Source organism: Amblyomma maculatum, chromosome 7 (assembly GCF_055883805.1).
Source record: "Amblyomma maculatum isolate TAMU_Amacu chromosome 7, ASM5588380v1, whole genome shotgun sequence".
NCBI classification, from domain to species: domain Eukaryota; kingdom Metazoa; phylum Arthropoda; class Arachnida; order Ixodida; family Ixodidae; genus Amblyomma; species Amblyomma maculatum.
Window position 1 is genome coordinate 37701408 of NC_139350.1, and position 19200 is coordinate 37720607.

The 19200-nt window shown below is 42.9% G+C and overlaps 1 protein-coding gene across 7 annotated transcripts in view; it reads left to right on the top strand.

Moving 5' to 3' along the window:
* Positions 1-285: 285 nt before the first annotated feature.
* LOC146182998 (uncharacterized) overlaps positions 286-19200 on the top strand; it is a 185209-nt gene continuing 166294 nt past the window's right edge. For 5 of the 7 annotated variants that reach the window (XM_084609011.1, XM_084609015.1, XM_084609014.1 and 2 more), the window contains exons 1-4: positions 286-385; positions 8429-8461; positions 13015-13176; positions 16183-16380. In XM_084609011.1, the coding sequence (XP_084465137.1) occupies positions 13052-13176; positions 16183-16380 (323 nt within the window). In that variant the 5' untranslated portion in view covers positions 286-385; positions 8429-8461; positions 13015-13051. The remainder of the gene's footprint in view (positions 386-8428; positions 8462-13014; positions 13177-16182; positions 16381-19200) is intronic. The other 2 variants (XM_084609018.1, XM_084609013.1) reach the window with 2 other exon arrangements.

Below are 19200 nucleotides of genomic sequence, written 5' to 3' on the forward strand. Positions count from 1 at the left end.
AGCAAGAGTTGACTGCAGCGCCGCTAGTTATCGCGACGACCGCCACCTGGGACACACTCCTCCGCTGGGCGGTATGGGGAGCTGTGAAACTGAATTTATTTTAGTAATGTTGGGTAGCATCATTTATAGGCAGTATATTCGAGGGACTGTATAGCAAAATTACTGCTTGAAAACAAACAAGCGTTTGGCGCTCGAAACCGAAACAAAAACTAGATCTACTTTCTGCCAAAGGCTGAAGAGGGCGCTAAGGTAAGTGCGTCGCTTCTCTTTCTCACTGCATTCTGCACCCTCTCTCTGTACTCACTTTTGGCCTCACCGGCTCACAATGGGCGAAATAGGTAGACGGCAGCCGCGGTGGAGTTGTTCATCAGCAGTCGCCAGAAAGGTAACGTGTTGTTGCGTTAACTGTGTGCCGATGATTTCTGGATGCTGGGGAAAACGAGAGTACGCCAGTGCGTCGAGAGACGCTGCTCAAAATGCCGCGCCGTTTGTACCGCGCTTGCTGCTGCTGTTGCGCTGGTGGCAGATTTTGACGGCTCTGAGATAAACCATCATCCTTGCAAGCACTGCGCTGGCTTTTTCACATGAGTCCTCGTCTGGTGTGAAAGAAAGCTGTTTCTTGTCCAATGTTTGACACACGAGCCTCGCAGGCTCCGCAGCGTGCCAGTACACGATCGTTTGTGTCAGCAAACACGTCCGCTCGTCTAGAAGCAGCGTGTAGGTCCCTCCGCATGTGTTAGCTCGCTATCCCGACATGGGGGTAGGCTTCGCTGCAATACTCTGGCGGGCGCGCCTCGCCCCTCACGCGCAGGCAAGGAAGGATATCTCCTCCGCATCCTTTTTCGCAGCTATTTCCAAACAAGGCCATGACGCTAAGGGTGCCAAATTTGGCAATGCGGTGCCGCTTCGCCCTCTCCGCGGGAAGGAAAGAGCAAAAATCGGCGCCGTCCCAGCCGCGCTACTGCAGCTGTTCCCTCAGGTTTGGTGTGGCATTTCTTGGCGAGCGTTGTCTGTTGGCGCGCATTGACAAATGCTGTGAGCGTAGAGCACATGGCAGTCCTCTCCAAGACAGAGTTGGGTTAAGAAAATAACCTTAATCGTCCCGGTCTGGTTCATTGCGCGTCATTATTTGTGCCATCGAGGCTCGGGCGCGTTGGGCTTGCGTTTTCTGTCGTGTACTACGTTCAGTGGCCCGTCCGTCTCGACTCCGCTGAAGGCTGCTTGTTTCTTTCTTCCCTTTCTTTTCTTTTTTTTGCTAACAATTGCAGCCGTGCGCAGTTTCAAGGTTGCAATATATGTGTACTATGCACGCGTATACCCCTCTTTTGCCTAGGCAAAAAAGGGTCCCCACTGTGTTTTGTATTATCACTGGAGATAACCTTTCTTCGATGTTATATGCCTTTTCTACTGCTGTTTTCCTCGCTTCTGCTAAAAGTTACTTCGAAAGTTTTCAGTAGCGTGATCTCTTCGTGAAGTATACTTGTTGCGCAATTTTCTTATTTATGTGTGACTTTTAAGATAACACAAACGATTATCCTTGCTATTTTTGCCAAGAAGTGCAGTTTATTGTGGTATGTTGCATCACTTTTTATAAGATGACTAAGATTTATGCATTCAACTTATGTGCTGCGCCTATATTTTTGTTAGTTTGAATGGCCCTTTTTATTATTGAGGGTGTTGTCATGGTTATGGGGAAAGGAAAGAAACAGTAATTGTACTTTCCTTTCCTCATTATATTGACACTTGCTTTGCGTGTCCATTAAATTGAGGAGGAGGAAAATGTGTGGAGGTCTTTTTTTTTTTCTTTTTTTCTTTTTTTGTAGGAGTGCTGTGCATTCAACAAAAGGGGCGAGAGATTATTTTATGACTGGTTTGTTTATGCCCTGGCTTTATTAACCCTGCACTGAAGCAAAAAAACTGCACATACTAACACGTGCAATTAATATAAAAATTTGAACTCAGTTTGTCACCTGCTGATATGCCCTTACAAGTTTTAAATGATATTGCCCCCTTTTTAAAAGGCATTGCGATCTTTTTACTCTTTGGTGCCTATGTAGGGGGCACAATCAGAGGGAAGGTGCACATATCTTTGGACTCTCAGGCCAGTATGAAACATGGATGCCACCCACGAAGACACAAAATTTCGCGTTTCTTTAGCATGGCGACCGAGCCTAACATATTGAACCAGCGAAAGACGTGGAAACACAAGAAACAAAGAACACTGCACAGCACTGGACTTCTTTTCTCATGTTTTGTGCCTTTCACTGGTTCAGTATGTTTGTGTTTCTTCTTATTTAATTGTAGGGAGTAGCTAGCACGATTCATGCTTGTAAGGCTATTTTGCATATATAATGTTCTGCAACTTTATCGGAACCATCTTGGAAAACTTTTCCGCCTCGACCGATGGGAGAATTTTCCAAGACGGTTCCAATAAAGTTGCAGAACACTGTATATCTTTTGCTGCATGGCTCCAGGATAAGTGCATAAGTGTGTTAACATTTTACTCTGGTGTGGTAGTACTGGTTAATCCCTTCGACATCATGGTTTCTTAGTAGTTGAATTGGAAACCAAGATTATGCTTTTGAAGCTTGCTGCATAGTTGTAGCATCAAAAGAGAACCTTATCTTCATTGAGTTTCTTCTAACAATTCTGTGCTACCTCAGACATAGAAGTCGTGAAGGCTCAAGGAGCAGTTAGTGATTTTGCCTTTTAAATGGTGGGATTACATCACCAATTTCTTTTTTAAATAGATGGTTTCTTTACATTACAGTAATGTTTATGCATTGGTAGTAAGGCTACACAATGTGTACATCAATTGTTGAAGCTTTCATTTCAGTCATTTTCTTTGGTACCGACATTGTGACTGAATGGCCTTCTCTACTTTTGTGGACACTTGTCTGTGAGTTTTTCTTTGGAAGTAACGGTTGAAGGACTTAAGAAAAACAAGTAGCTTTGACAGGAGCTAGAAAATAGTTTAGTAAATTAACTATTCATACTGTCTTGCTGTAACATACATCACAGTGCAACTAAGTAAAGCAGCATGCATACAAAAAAAAAATTGAATTTCCTAAACCTAGTGTGGCTCTGGGCAAGTTGGTAATTCGTAGTCAACACAGACAAGACAGAACACACAACCGCTTGTCAGTGTTCTCTCTTGTCCATGTTTTCTGCGCTTATGTTCACTATGGCTAAACCTAATGCATAAAAAAAAAAATCTCTGTGTAACATTCTCAAAACTTCAGAAAACGTAAAGATGTTTGTGTATGACAGTCAAAAACAGTTGTAGAAAAATTCCAGAGTGTACAGAAGTGGGTATATTGACTCATTTCTGACTACAAATAAAAAAAAAAATTGGCAGGGCAGGCTTATTTACAATTTTTTTTTTTTTTTTCATGCACCAGCGTTCACCACTTAGTTCTGCGCCTAGTACTTTTACCACTTATGGAAACAGTTGTGGGAAGCATTGAAACACAAATTCGCATTTTCTGTAGCAGACAGTAGTGTGGACCTAGGTTTTCTTCCATTTGTAGTGCAAGTTGCAGTGTTTTCATTTATTTTTTGCAGCAAATGCTCTGTAGAAGGAAATGATGGAGTGCGAGCTTGCTTAGCACCACCAAAATTGAACAGCCAAAATTGTCATCCGTGTACATTTATTTGCATTTTCACAAATGTCTCGTATCACTTGGGTAAAGAAAAAAATAAACTTGGGGGCAATCAGAAACCTGCGATTAGTGCCACAGCTGCATCTTCGCTTGAGTGCACACCAGCTTTCCATCTTTGCAAAAACTCTACAAGCTTTTGTGCTAGCGGCAGGATATATTCACCGCAGTTTGTGGAAACTTTACCGAATAGAGGTGCGAACGACCACAACTCTGATAACTGTGAGGGGGATCACCCCGCATACTCTCGATCCTGCCAAAAATGGAAAGAAGAAAAGCAGATCATAACACTAAAAACAACAAATAACATCACATACAAAGAGGCATATACCCAGTACAACAAAACCAAGAACACATTTCAGTTCACAGCGAAACCAAATCTCGCCGATGTGGTGCGACAGGGCGGGGCACCACAACAGGCTACGCGTCCCTCAGGGTCGGCGGGCCACAAGATCTCCGCCCACGAGGCAAGGTCTAAAAAGAAGGAACACGTACCTCTGGCACGTTCGTCCAGCACCTCAGACGAGGTAATGGACACAGGCCAGGACAGCTCTTTGCCGTCTTCGTCACAGAGACGGCGGAGCTCCTTGGAACGAACCAAAACAGACAAGGCCCGAATCACGGGCCCTGAAAAATACCTAACTTAATTTCCAAGCTTTCAACAAAATAAGATGGCATTCCTGGTACAGTGGAACTGTAGAGGACTTCTAAAGAATATTAATGACGTAAAAGACATTCTAGATACAGTCTCGCCAGTTGCACTATGCGCACAGGAAACAAATTTAGGTTGCATGCACACGAATATACTGAAAAAATATCAAGTCTTCCACCGAGATCGAGAGCAAGCAAGCAGGCTTTCGGGCGGTGCGGCCATCATATTGCAAAGTGGAGTTCCAGCTCAAGAACTGAAATTAAACACTCCCTTAGAAGCTGTAGCAGCCACAATAATTGCCTTTAAAACTCTTACTGTGTGTTCTGTCTATCTTGAACCAAATCTTAAAAAAAGCAATCCATGATCTAGAAAACCTTTTTTGCCAACTACCAGCGCCCTACCTAGTAGTAGGAGATTTTAAGGCACACTCTCCTTTGTGGGGAAGTGAAAAAAGTGATACACGTGGACAGCTTATCGAGGATTTTATTCTTAGTTAAGACATTTGCTTGTTGAACTCCTGTAAGCCCACGTACTGTTCACCAAGGTCAGGAAAAATGAGTTTTTTAGATTTGGCTTTTAGTTCACCTTCCCTTTTTAATGATTTTAAATGGGATGTTCTGAACAACCCATATAGTAGCGACCACCTTCTAGCAATAATCAGCTTATCATCCTCACCATCAGTCATGCCGACCAAACCGAAACAGTGGAAACTTCACTTAGCAGATTGGGAGCTTTTTAAAGTAGATGCGAATCTAGGAGCAGTTTTCTCAGAGGCCCTTAGTGTCGAAAGATTAAATGAGTTGTTCACGACTTGCATTATCACTGCCACTCACCTCCCCATTCCACAGTCCTTAGGTGTGGTGCGACAAAAACACAAGACGTGGTGGTCTCGGGAATGTAAGGAGGCCAAAAAGCGACAAAATAAAGCATGGGGTGTTTTCCGAAGGTACCCTACACACGAAAATCTTGCAGCTTTTAAAAAGGCCAAAGCTAAAGCTCGATACATCCGTTGTAACTCTGAAAAAGAATCCTGGCAGAAGTATGTCACGTCAATAAATAGCTCAATGACGTCTAAGAAAATGTGGGAACAAGTTCATAAACTCAGTGGAAACTTTTCCCCGTTTACAATTCCCATCCTCATAGCCCCTGGTGTTCAGACTAGCATAGAAGTACAGGCCAATATACTAGGCGAACATTTCACACACGTTTCAAGTTCGTCACACTACACAGAAACATTCTTAAAATACAAAAACATAGCTGAGAAACAAAAACTCCCAACAAGTAGTGGCAGAAATGAATCATATAATAGTTTTATTACACTCCAAGAACTAAAGAACGTCCTTGCCGCTGGAAAACAGACTGCGCCTGGCCCTGACGAAATTCATTATGAAATGCTGGCTCATTTATCCGAATCCTCTGTAGAGGCACTTGTGAAATTCTTTAACAAAATTTGGACTCTGGGTAAACTCCCAGAGGCTTGGAAACAAGCTGTTATTGTTCCGTTTCTGAAACCAAGAAAGCCGCCGACCTCAGCGGGCAGTTACAGACCCATAGCTCTGACCAGCTGTTTAGCAAAATGTTTTGAAAGTGTTTTAAACATCGGACTAACTTTCATCTTAGAATCTCATAAACTTCTTAATGTTCATCAGTGTGGTTTTAAAAAAGGGTGCGCAACGACCGACCACTTAGTGCGTCTTGAAAATACTGTCAGGGAAGCGTTCATACACAAACAAAATTGCCTGGCCATTTTCTTTGACATGGAAAAGGCATACGACACGACTTGGAGGTTCGGGATCCTACGCGATATAGCAGATTTGGGCATCCGAGGCCGGATGCTAACTGTTCTGAAGGACTTTCTATCAGGTCGTTCATTTCAAGTACGTCTCGGTACCACCTTCTCGAGGAACTTTATTCAAAGAGAATGGGGTACCTCAGGGGTGCATTTTAAGTACAACTTTGTTTATTGTAAAAATGAATTTATTAGCAAGGTAATCCCAAAATCCATTATGTTCTCGCTGTATGTCGACAACCTTCAAATAGCCTGCACATCCTCAAACATATCAATTTGTGAAAGACAAGTACAATTAACACTAAATAAACTAGACTCATGGGCTTTTAAAAATGGGTTCAAATTTCCCCCCAAAAAACAGTGGCAGTAATGTTCTCGCTGAAACGAAGTATACAGATCAATCCCAAGCTAAACCTAAATGGGATTGAGTTGCCAGTAAAGAGCGAACATAAATTTTTGGGTGTAACGTTCGACAGAAAACTAACATTCTTGCCTCACATAAACATCCTAAAGAGGAAGGCCATAAAATCTAAACATACTGAAGGTTCTCTCTCGGAAACACTGGGGGTCTGATAGGGCGTGTCTTCTACATATATATCTATCTGTTGTGCGGTCTAGCTTGGACTACGGCTCCATAGTCTATGAGTCAGCTAGACCATCATATCTAAGGAAATTGGACCCGGTACATAACTTAGGTTTACGCCTTTTTTGTGGCGCTTACAGAACATCCCCTTTTGATAGTCTGTATGCAGAGACGAATGAGTCTCCGCTGAAAGATAGAAGGGCTTCACTCACATGTGCTTATGTCCTTAGAATAAGGTCACAGAAAAAACACCTCTGCTATCCAATAGTCTCAACATGCCGCTCACGAGTAATTTTCACAAATAAACCACGAGCAACGAGGCCACTGATAATGCGTTTCGAAGACATTTGCAGTGAGCTAGAAATTCTGGACACCTTGCCCGACACTGCACCCAAAAACAGCCCCCTACCCCCCATGGTACAAACTTCCAAAAGTCTGTGATCTCACTCTAACACACTTCAACAAAAGCCAAACTCCTAAAGAGCATACAATAAAGAATTTCGCACAATAAAAGAAAAGTATAGCAATTATACAGATTTTTATACATATGGATCAAAAACTTCTACTTATGTTGGCTGTGCCATAGTTGAAGAGAACTGGGAACAAATAATTAGGCTTCCTCAGTGCGCATCAATCTTTACAGCTGAATCCTATGCTGTCCTGACAGCTGTAGAAAAAATAGTGAATGAAGGCATTGGGAACAGTGTCATCTACACCGATTCGTTGAGTGTACTGATGGCTTTAAATCACAGAAATGCTGCCATGCCTCTAATTGGTGACATAATACATAATGTAAAAATGATCGCGACACAAGGACATAACATGGTGTTCTGTTGGGTCCCTAGTCACGTAGGCATTAACGGCAATGAAAGAGCAGACAAATGTGCTGCACTTGCCCACAACAAATTGATTCAGAAAGTAAACATACCACATAATGATTGCTTGAAATTAATAAAACATAAACAGATAAATAAATGGCAGTCCAGATGGAACAACCAAAAAAATAATAAGTTGCGCCTCATAAAGCCTGTACTAGGAGAATGGAAATCGAGCACACATCAACAACGTTTTATGGAAGTGATAGTATGCCGTCTTCGTATTGGACATACACATCTTACACACAACTTTCTGCTAATGAAACATAACAAACCGACCTGTGAAGAATGCGACGAGATACTCACTGTAAACCACATTCTAATTACATGCTCAAAACTTGACACTACAGAGAAAACATTTTACTATATTTTACAATCATACCATCTCATTCCGTCCCACCTTGCTTTTAGGAGAAAGAGCACTTGTAAACCAAGCATCTGTTCTCAGTTTCCTAGAAGAAGGAAACTTTTTAAACAAACTATAGATTTAACATATCCATTTCCTCTTTTGCAACCAAAACATACATTAACCTTGCTCTTGGCGCATGATAGCCTTAGTTGCTTATGCGCCATAAAACCCAACACAACACACAACCGAATAGAGGTAAACTATTGTGAACATTTAACGACCATGTATGCCCACTCTAGAGCAGATGGAAACATAAAATTTGCTCACCTTTGACAAGTTGTTAATGCAGTAGGTTGTTTTGCATCTGTATTGCTGTCAAAGCTTAAGTCAGACTTTCCAAAATCATCTGACTCTTTGCTACTGGCATAATTAAAACAGTTTGAAGCCGAAGTGGCTAAATCATATGATTGATGCTAGTTTCTGTGTGTCACCTGACATGAATTTCATGCCCTGTTTCGCAGTCCAACCGCCACCATGCTCTGGATCGTTGATAGGTAAGGCTGAACCATTTTGAATTGGATGGCAGCAGTGCATGGCGCCTAGCTGTGAATAGTAGTGTATTTTGTACTCACTCTTGCTTCAGTTTTAGCCATCAGTCAGATAACCTTCACTTAGTTATTTCTGCTCGTTCAAAGTCTGTTTTTCTTCCACTGTCCTTAAATCCCAATCAACCTCGTTGCCCTGAACTGTAGGATGGAGCCTATTACAGAAAATTAAATTACTGTAGATGTTTTCTTCTGTTATTTCAAGCTTGAAAGTTTTGTACACTTCCAGTGCTGGTTTGGCCCGAGTTCCTGTTTTCTATAAACCCCTCTTTGCTTCTTAAACCTTTCTTTTTTCACTGATAATTCCTGGCTGGTCGCCCGACTTTCCTCCAAACATTTGTGCGCCAATTTTCTGGCTTTGCTTTCTCGATTTTGTGTCAACATTTCTCATGTACAGGTAACTGAAATCTTTCCTAGCTCATCGCTTTTCCTCGATTTCTCTCAATTTCATACCTGTTGCAATTCCACAGTGCACTATTTTTCATGACTGTAGCTGTTGCATAGCCGCTATATATTCATGTTCCATTAGGCACTCAACTCCACTATTTATCCAGATCCCAAGATACTTGTACTTATCTAGTATCTCCAGCTTGAGCTCCTGTATTCTATGCTCACCATACTCATTATCATTAAAGATCATGACTGCCTATTTCATGACTGCCAGGTGGTCGAAATTTCCAGTCCTCCACTTTGGCATCTCTTAATAGCCTGAGTCGCTTTAGGATGTTAAGCACTATAAACCAAACCAAACAAGTCCTTTTTAACTGCATTGTCATAGGCTCCCTTGATGTCCAGAAAAGGTAGCCATATGTGCCTGCATTTTTTGTTTTTGATAAACTGTTTCAGTGAGTGTATATTGTCTTCTAGTCTCTTTTGTTTTCTAGACTGCATTTTTTAGCTCTGATAACACCCCCTGATTCTTCACCCACGTTTGCAATCTGCTGTTTACAATTGTTTATATAGTTTGCACCACGATCCTGTACACCACTGATGTCACAGTTATGGGATGACGGTTGCTTCTTTTGTATATCATGCTCATCCTACTTGATCTTTATCCATTGAGTGCTTTACCATTCATTAACTTTGCTCACAACCTGTCCCAATGTTTGTTTAGATTTTGTCCGCAATTTCTTTGTTAACATAGATGGAATACTGTCCTGGCTCGCCAGTGTGCTTCTTGGAATCCTCTTCTCACTATTTCGTTCAAGTAATGCCGTTGCCTGTCCTCCTTCATTAAAGAACATGTGCCATTTCATTGTCCCTTAAATTTTTCTATCATTCTTGTATGTTTAATTTCCTCATCTCCTTCTTCTCTTGTAACTATAAATCTCTGGACTAGGCTAGTCTTATTGCTCGAGAAGTTTGGACGTTGCCATAATTTCTCAGCTGCTTTTTTATATTTTTGTTTGCTTTTGACAACCTTTGGGACCCTTTCCTTCTCATTTTTTCATTGATCAGATAAGATGCTTCCTTTCTGCATATTGTGAAGTTATCTCATTTTCTTTTATGTGAGCTTCTGGTTCTCCGCTATGCTTACAATATCTGTTTTCTCTGTAGATTTTCAGATGTTTCTCTGCCCATCCCACCAACTCTTGGGTTTGTTTTCTTTCCCCTTTTTTTTTGACTTGCACCTTAGCTAGCTCTAGCTTGAATAGTCTCATTAACTTTGTGCAAATACATTCTGCTTTAGTACTTTCAGAAATATCTTCAATTTATTTAGTCGCTAGCTCCATTTCCTAGTAAAGCATCCCATCTGGCTGTTTACCATTCCTCGTTTCTGCATTAGTTTCTTTTTTAAAACTCTGCTTGATACATTTGTAATTTCTGCCTACACTTCTGGAGCCATGTTTATCTATATTCGTGATCCCTAGCCTATCTTACATCCTTTGTGGCATTAGTCGAGCACACTCCACTGCACCTACCTCTGCAACTTAGTCGTTCCTTTCACATCCAGCAGCACATTACTTGTTGAATCTGTGTACCCCATTCATATATTCTGTGTGTACATTTATCTTCCATAATGTAATTGCTTCACCTTTTCCTAGCTCATTAACGTCTTTTATATACATTCTACCTTTTTATTTTCTTGTCTTGCATTTGTTTCTGTCCACACGTATACAAAGCTGAGGAATGCTTGATTCCTTGCCAGTTTAACCCTTTAGCTGTAAACGTGCTTGCATTCATGTTTGACCCTTTGCAAATTCATACTTTGACCAGTGAATGCCCCAATCTCCCCCTCTTCTCCTGTGGTGTCTTCAGAATTAATCTTGTAGGATGACACTAAGTTAAAACAGAACTGAACTCGTTTATTGCGTCCATCTGCATATACAGACCAGTCGCAGTGATTGCAAAAAGAAGTCTTCACAAACCCATATGCCATTAAATCCTCCTGCCTTAGCTGTTCTTATATTCTACCATTTTAGCCTGTTCTTGCCACCTTTTATGTTAATACTATACCCTATGTCAGAATGGATTTGGCTCTAGCATTTAGGTCGGTCGTGTTTCCCGTGGTTCCCACGTCTCATTAATCTTGGCTCCCCCATCGTACACATCTCAGTTAACTTTGATTATTCTATATCCAGGCGTTTGGCTCAGGCTGTTAATGACATGGTTAGCCTCAACCACACTCTGTGAAATCGGGTTTTGTACCAACACTATTCAAGTACGACCACCTATCGAAGCTGCCATCTGAGTAAGGTGAGGCCGTCAAGAGGAAACAGGTACGCCGAGCTCAGTGGAAAGCTCGAAAGCATTTTTAGTAGTTCTAGAGCGTAGTGGCCGTATGTCAATACTGCAGTGCCGGTAGTTATATAGCAGTGATTCTGTTAGAAGCCGTGCACTCCATGCAGCATGTTGTGTAACCACCGTGCAGCGTCTGCTATGCATAAAGTGTGATTTCTGTAACTGTGCATCGTTAAATTTATTACTTTTCCTGCATAAGCTTTATGGCTGAGCAATTTTTTTTTTGCCTTACTTTGGTTTATACTATGCCCAAGCACCCATGCCCCAACATGCTTCAAATGGCCAGTGGGGATCTGTTGCTGGACCTTTCTCGGGTACTTGTGTGCATGCATACCTTTTTTTATTCTCGCAAGGCAGTGAAATGAAGAAACAGTTTCGTGTATGGCAAGCATATGTTATTGTAGCTGACGTACATCACCACACGACTCAATTTTAATTGCAAATTTTTCTGAAGTCTAGCTCATGAAATATCAGAACGAGCTTAGGATGCGCATCCATGGGGTTTCTGGAAAAAGAACACAACTGTCAAAATGAAGTAGCCTTAATACTGACATCTCGAAGAAGTTAACGAAAGGGTTTGCAGAATGCTCAAAATTAATCATTCAAAGGGTATTGATCCTTCGTAATTTACGTAAAGTTCTATATTGCAGTTTTTTTAGGAAATTCCGGCAGCAGATCCCTTCATCAGCTTGACTAAGTTGGCTGGCATTTTCTGCATGAACAGCTGTAATTGGCGGCATCACTTTCGTCTTCATTCCAGCAGTCTTTAAGAAGTACTGTATTTACTCTATTCTAAGAACCCCCTTTTTTTTCACGGTTGCGATTTCAAAAGTAAGGGGGAGGAGGGGTGCTTAGATTCACAAAATCTGAATTCCCCCAACCTTGTTTTCTCTGGGATATGTTGGCGAGACGGGTGTGAGAAGTGGCATTTTAATTTGCATACAAACTTGGCAAGCATCTTTGCCAAATGCGATTACAGTTCACTTGAACTTAAGCTTAGGTAGCCCTCTTAATTGAAAGTTATTCCACCTTCTGTTAAGGTTGTCAAATAGCGATCCCTGTGAATTCTTCTGAGCTCTGCCAAATGGCTGCCAACTCCAGGTCCACGTGAAAACGCATCGATGCATTTATCGGGGCCACTTTATAATAGCAAAAATATGGTGGTCACTTATATGGTACGGGGTCTTGAAGATACGGTAGATCCACACAAAGAACATGAGAACATGAGCACCTGCTTTTCACAGTCTGACAGGTCTCCGTCCGTTGTACAATTTGGTGATGGTGTGTCATGCATGAAGGCTGGCATGCCTGGTCGAAAACCATTCGAGGAATCTCTTTCTGAACACCAACTTGTCTCCGGAAATCTTTCTTCTCTCTCACATGTTTTGACAAAAGCGCACGGTTGGTGATAATTCCGATATGGGGAGGGGGGCTTGAGCAGCTTGGCGAACCAAGCCATGATGTCACCGCTAGTGTCTCACCGCATTTTCGGTCTCGGATTTGCTTTTTTTTTTATTGTTTTAAAAATATTTTATAGTTGTTTTTTAATACTTCTCATAGTACTCATTAGTTCTTAGAAACACGAAGCAGTTGTAAATGAATAAACTCTAAATGGTTGGAAAACTGCCAGAGGGGCTGTTTAACAGAGTTAATTGTTAACAGGTGCCTACTGTGCGACTCATTTTCTTTTGTCACCATTCGTATCAGACTCCGGTTTTCAGAGGGGAGAACTTGATGGGGTGCATTTTGTTCATGTACAGGCCTATGGGTGAGTGAGGCACCTGCTGCAATGCGCCCATGGCGGCGGGAAGCCCAGCCTGGAGCCCGTTGCATCCGAGCCCAGGCTTCCTGCTCAAGTGCGGCAAGGAGCACGAGAAACTCAAGCTCCGTATCCGTGCACAGCTACAGAGCCACATGCTAAGGTAGTAATGTCTTTTTACATCGTCCTCTGGCAGATAGTTGTTTTGGGTTATGAGTGGAAGCCTGATTTGTATGCATTACACGTCCAGCTAGTGTCTGTCAAGCAGCATTGACTGGCAAGAGATTTTCACTCCTGTCACCCTGTGCCTTTTTTTCCATTGTGATCTCTTGGGTAAAAGAACGCTAAGGCCAATACAAACCACTCTTTTCTTCTTTTTAATGAAATTCGATTGTTTGGCTCCTTTTGTGGTTGGTCTGTCTTCATTTACTTGTAGGAGGTATATTTATTTCTGAGAAATGGAAGACTTTTTTTTCCAACTACCGGGGTGGAAGTGCTGCTATATTCTGCTCCTCTCTTCTCCAAAACTGCTCCCAACCGGATGTCTCAATGTTTTGCTGTCAAAGTTAGCAGGGTGCAATTTCTCCACACCGTGGACAATAAATGGTTTTTCCTGCAAAAATTGCGATCCGATGCGTTATGGTTAAGTGACTGTGAGAAGTGCAGTAGGGTGATGGCATGCTGTGAGTTGCATGCACTGTACACGCTATTGGGGCCACTATGGTCGAAAAAATGGCAGAGGTATAATGCATCTCACGCTGGGCCTAATAAATTTCTTAAGCTACAAAATCATGGAGTATAGTGAATGTTTGTGTGCGAGTAAATCTAAAACAAGTCTCAAGCGATTGGAGCGAATTTAGCACCTTCTCTGAACCTTGTCATTTGCTAGTGGTGAGAGCAGCAAGCGAAGCAGACATTGCAATCTACGTCGAGCTGTTAGAAAATTTGTCCAGCTACAAAGAACTGCGCAAGTTTTTCTAATGGTTCTGCCGTGAAAACAAGCAGGCGCTTCACTATTGAGACTTTTAGTTAATAACAAGCTTCTCAAGCCTACAAAATCGTACCCAAGCATTACGGAGCTCATGCAACCAAGGGGCCAGTCACTCGAGGGCATTGGAAAGCCACACAGGGCCTATTGGCAAACTTTTTAAATTAAGGAAGCTCCAAAATCAGACAAGCGAAAACATGAGGAGTGACTGGCAGAAGGCCATGAAGTAAACTTTTAAGGCAGAGAAGGCTATCCTTGAGTGCCGTCTATCCTCCCTGAAGGCACTACTGACCGGTGCTCGGGAGCTTATCGGCACAGGCGAAGGATAAAAAAAGTTATGTCAAGATGCTCGATTGAAAAGAAATCTGATTGGATATTTTGCTTGTCAGTAACGTAAAATTGCAGTTATGAGAAGCATTTTATTCTGGAAACGTACTCGAAAACATAATTAGGATGCTCCAAAACGCGTTTTACTGTTCCAAAGCTGCCACAAAACAGCATTATTACTGATCCCTGAGCTGCTCCAAAATGCTCAAGCTTGCTTCCACCCCTGAGCCACCCAATTCAAACTTCTAGCATTGATGATGACTCGTGCATTAAGAACTTTGGTATTACCAGCTGAAAGTAATTGGCAGTGTGGTGTAGTTTGGCCTCAGAGGGTTGCAAACAGAAAGAGAAAAGCACGTGATGTCTGCTTCTGAAAGCAGCCTGTGGCAGTGACTCCCTGGTTAGACTAATTATTGGCCTTTTTTACTTCTTAAAAGAACACTAAGGTAATGTTCAACAACTTAGGGAAGGAGCAGCAGTTTATAATAGGTAGTGAAGCTCTGGAAGTGGTAGGCGAATATGTCTACTTTGGACAGGCAGTAACTGCAGATCTAGACCATGAAAGGGAAATAACAAGAAGAATAAGATTGGTATGGAGCGCATTTAGCAAGCACTTGCAGATTATGACTAGCAGCTTACCGGTATCGCTCAAGAGGAAAGTATACTACAGTTGCATCTTACCTGTACTCACCTATCGGGGCTGAAACGTGGAGGTTAATGAAAAGCGTTCTATTTAAGTTGAGGACAACGCAGATGGCTATGGAACGAAAAATGGCAGGGCTGACATTAAGAGATAGGAAGCGTGCAGAGTAGTTGAGAGAAATAACTCAGTTACTGACATTCTAGTGGAAATCAAGAAGAAGAAATACCCCGCCGGGGTGGCGCAGTGGTTACGGCGCTCGACTACTGTTCCCAAGGACGCGGGATCGAATCCCGGCCTCGGCGGCCGCTTTTCGGTGGAGGCGAAAAGCAAAAGCGCCCGTGTGCTGTGCGATGTCAGTGCACGTTAAAGAACCCCAGGTGGTCGAAATTTCCGGAGTCCTCCACTACGGCGTCTCTCATAGCCTGAGTTGCTTTGGGACGTTAAACCCCACAAACCAACCAACCAACCAACCAAGAAGAAGAAATGGGCATGGGCAGGACATGTGGTGCGAAGAGAGGACAACCGATGGTCGCTTTGGGTAACAATTTGGATTCCAAGGGAAGGAAAGCGAAGCAGGGGGCGACAGAAAGTTAGGTGGGATCAAGGTGGATGCAGCTAGCACAGGACCAGGGTAATTGAAGGAATGTCTTCATGTGCAGGTTCTGCAATCACTAGAAAGCTTAAAAAAAAAAAAAATGGCCATGCATGCGAGCTTATGATGGCAGCTGTATGGCGGTGCAAAGAGTTTAGTTGGGCTTTTTAGGTCAATTATTGCATCAGCGTGTGTTGAGTGCCAGTCACTATAATTTTAGAGTGCCGTTCTTGTGTGCGCACTCTATGATTGAGCTGCGCCGCCATTGGTGTCGTTGCCGGTGTAACTGAGTGAAAGAGTCACAATCTGAAGAGAATTTCTGGAAAGAAGACCATGAGCTCTCTGCCGCTCACTCATGGTTCTTCTTTCTTTTCTCCTGAGAAATTCTCTGTGAGCTTTTTGGTTTCTGTGAAAAATAAAAAATGCATTGTAACTGCACACACTACATGCGAGCACCACTCACATTCTTTGCCTCATTAATATCAGTAAAATTTTTTAAATACAAAGCTGCTGTCAAATTTTGCACTAGGGAGTACGTAATTGTTCTTAGAATGTTTTGTTATTGTTTTCAATGCTGTAATAACACTGCCTTGCACGCACTGAATGCCTTATTGCACAGTTTGTTGGAAGACGGCCTCTTCTCAGACGTGACCATTGAGTCCACCGATGGGCTTGTGCTGAAGGCCCACAAGGCAGTTCTGCTGGTCAGGGTGCCCGCCTTCTGGAAGCTTCTCGCTGAGAGGTGCACCGTCTCCGGGAAAGGTGCAAATGAATTTGCCGTACCTCTTGGAAAGGATTTGCTCCGGGACTTCCTTAGGTGAGCTGCTGTAGGGATGGAAAGGAGCAGTGTTCACAGCTTCTATGTTTTGTGCACTACAGAGAACTGTATTTCACAGGGGTGGTTATCTAAGGGTCCTTCTCCTGGGATTGTGGGGTTGTTAGTTTTCAGTAGAGGTGCAGCTTAATTAAAAGCTTCTGCCGGCAAAGTCTTTTGTAACTGAGGACACCCAGTTGATAACACCTGACCAAACAGTCTAACCTAAGTGTTTAATCAGTTCACCAAGGACTCTGTATGGTGATATTAAACTGTGCCACATGTGTGGTTGCAATCCATGCACTGCTTGAGTCACTTGGACCTAAAAGCCAGCATTCTTAAGGTCTAGAAGGGTTGGAAGAGGGGTGTTACTGGAGTGTACGCTACGGTACTTTAATTGTCGAGCTCTAAACTTGTAACGTTTCGCACATTGGAGAAGCATCTCAGAACAGCTGGTAGTACATCTTACCACGGCCGGACTGAATGCAGCGACGTGTGCTTTGTTATGGCCTTCGCATTCACCTGGCGAGCAAGGGAAATTTTTCTCGGCGTGTCACACCTCTGCTCGTCATGTGAGGGTGCTTTGGGCCTGTCCTCCGCGCTGCCAGCGCAGCGCCAATAGCGCATTGAATTGCAGCCGGATGCGAGGGTGCAGCAAGTGCTTTTTGATTTTTCAAGCTTTCGGGCACTCTTCACGGGGGCGGTTTGTAGTCATGGATTTGGTGTACTTGACCCGTATCTCTCCAGCGACGATTCATCAGTTTCAGAAGCCAATGAGTGTTACAACGGGCGTCCAAAACTAGTGACACTGAAGTCTCGATGCCAGTGCCTAAATGCCAGTGTACATAGTTTTCCTATGCCATGAATAGTACATTGCGCCATGGTGTACTGTTGCGTCCCTTTTTGCGAGTCTTTGTCCGGGAAGAGCCCCGGAGTTTCTTTTCATCAGTTCCAAGTGAATTGCTAAGTGGGCAAAAAACATTTTGAGGCAAAACCTCGTGATCAGTGATAAGTCTGATAAGCGCTTTTCGGCAGGCTAAGATAGATGTGTGGTGGCAATGATCGATATGCTCGATGCAAGAACCGTTACAGCTGCACTTGATCACGCCATGAAATAAAAAGTTTCGCTTCCCAAAGATCTCGGGGTATTTGAAGTTGACGCTCAGGAAGTGGCTGAAACACTGTCGCCAGCTCTATAAGAAGACCTCAAAAGCGCAATAGAGGAAGGTACATAGTAATCGCTGACTTTTGGGTGTGATGCCTGCACTCTGCTTGTCACGAAATTCCAGTGATCCAATTTTCAAGCTTCTAGACAGCTGAGACAGAAGTGGACTTTATTTTTCTAAACCAGAGCTGTTGGTTCTTTTGGACAGACTTGTGAATTTCTTTAAAAAGGCTGTTAAGCAGTCGCCCCGAAAAAATATCCTAGAGGTGCTTTAGACAATAATCGAGCCGCAACTTGAAATGTAAGCTCTGCTCAGATGCCCAGAAGGGGTGGACAGTAGCCATACAAAAAGATTAGCCTGCTTAATCGTTGAGAAATTCTTAAGAATGCTTCTCATTAGTTGCACGAAAGTGGTCATGACAAAAATGACAAGTCAGGTAACTATATTCCCGAGCCTCCAAGGAAACATTTCCTACTCTAATGTTCCGTGAGCTGGAGTTATTCCTACTTCTGTGGTAGGTTCCGTAGCAAAGTATTATTTTGTGTCAAAAAAAAGCGAGTTTCATCAATCGAACTTTTTTTCTTTTCATGGGAAAGACTCTTGCTTAGCTTTTAATAGTGTTAATGTGGCAGTGGTGTTTAATAACTTACATTTTTTAAGCGAGCTGGTATTAGTGCCAGGTTTCATTATTGTGCACTGTTATGATAAATTTTGTTGCTGTAAATAAAGCATATAACAAAGATTTTGATCTTTGTTATTTAGTTCAGAACATTAGTGGGGAGCAGCTACAAAGCCTGTCATGGCGGTTACTGCTGGGGAATACGGTCCCTATATACGCGCATGTACAAACATATCCCATTTATTGCACAACTCAAAGAAGGACATTTTGATCGGTGACGGACTGAGATAGATACTATTGCACTGAAGTTCTTCTGTTATTGACACTGTAAAATTAGCTTGATTTACTGATACCCGAAAGCAAAAGTCAAGCATAGAAATTTTCTGCACACCTGCTCTCATGCCGGGCAATTGTAGCAAGCCCAAAAACCTCTCACAGTCAATGCCACAGCGCGCGTGCACGAATACATTCCAAAGCGCCAACAGTTGCGGCGCAGGGCTTCAGCGCCCTCCGCTAAGCTGCGGCCGTAGGTGGCAATTACTCCCATTGCGCAGGCCGTAAGCGCGTGCCTACGGTAGGCAGCAGCGGCTTTGCTGCTGAGCTTTCCAACCACCCTCCCACCTCCGCCCACCTCTCGGTCTTCCAAGTGTGCTGTACTCGGGGAGAACCTTCTGTGACTGTGGTGTGGCCAGTCACAATGTTTCGGACACTGCAGTGTGCGTCACTGGCCTTTAGTTTTATTTTGAGATGGCGTCGTGCTGTTTTAACGCATACTCATGTCTTTTTCCTCTTCCATCTATGTGCTCCCTCCGCTTGAGTATGCTCAACTGTTGCAGTTTGAGCATCCTCATAATGCATAGGGGTCATTTGTTAATGAGGCACCATTGCTACTGTGTCGCACTGTGAAATTTTGGATCAACTCTTTGACACTGCCGACGGTGTACGCAAAACAAACAACTTGATGAATCTGCAAAAAATTGTCATAGTCATATAGCTCTCATTTCAGATCCATGTCCATATCCGATACACAACCATATC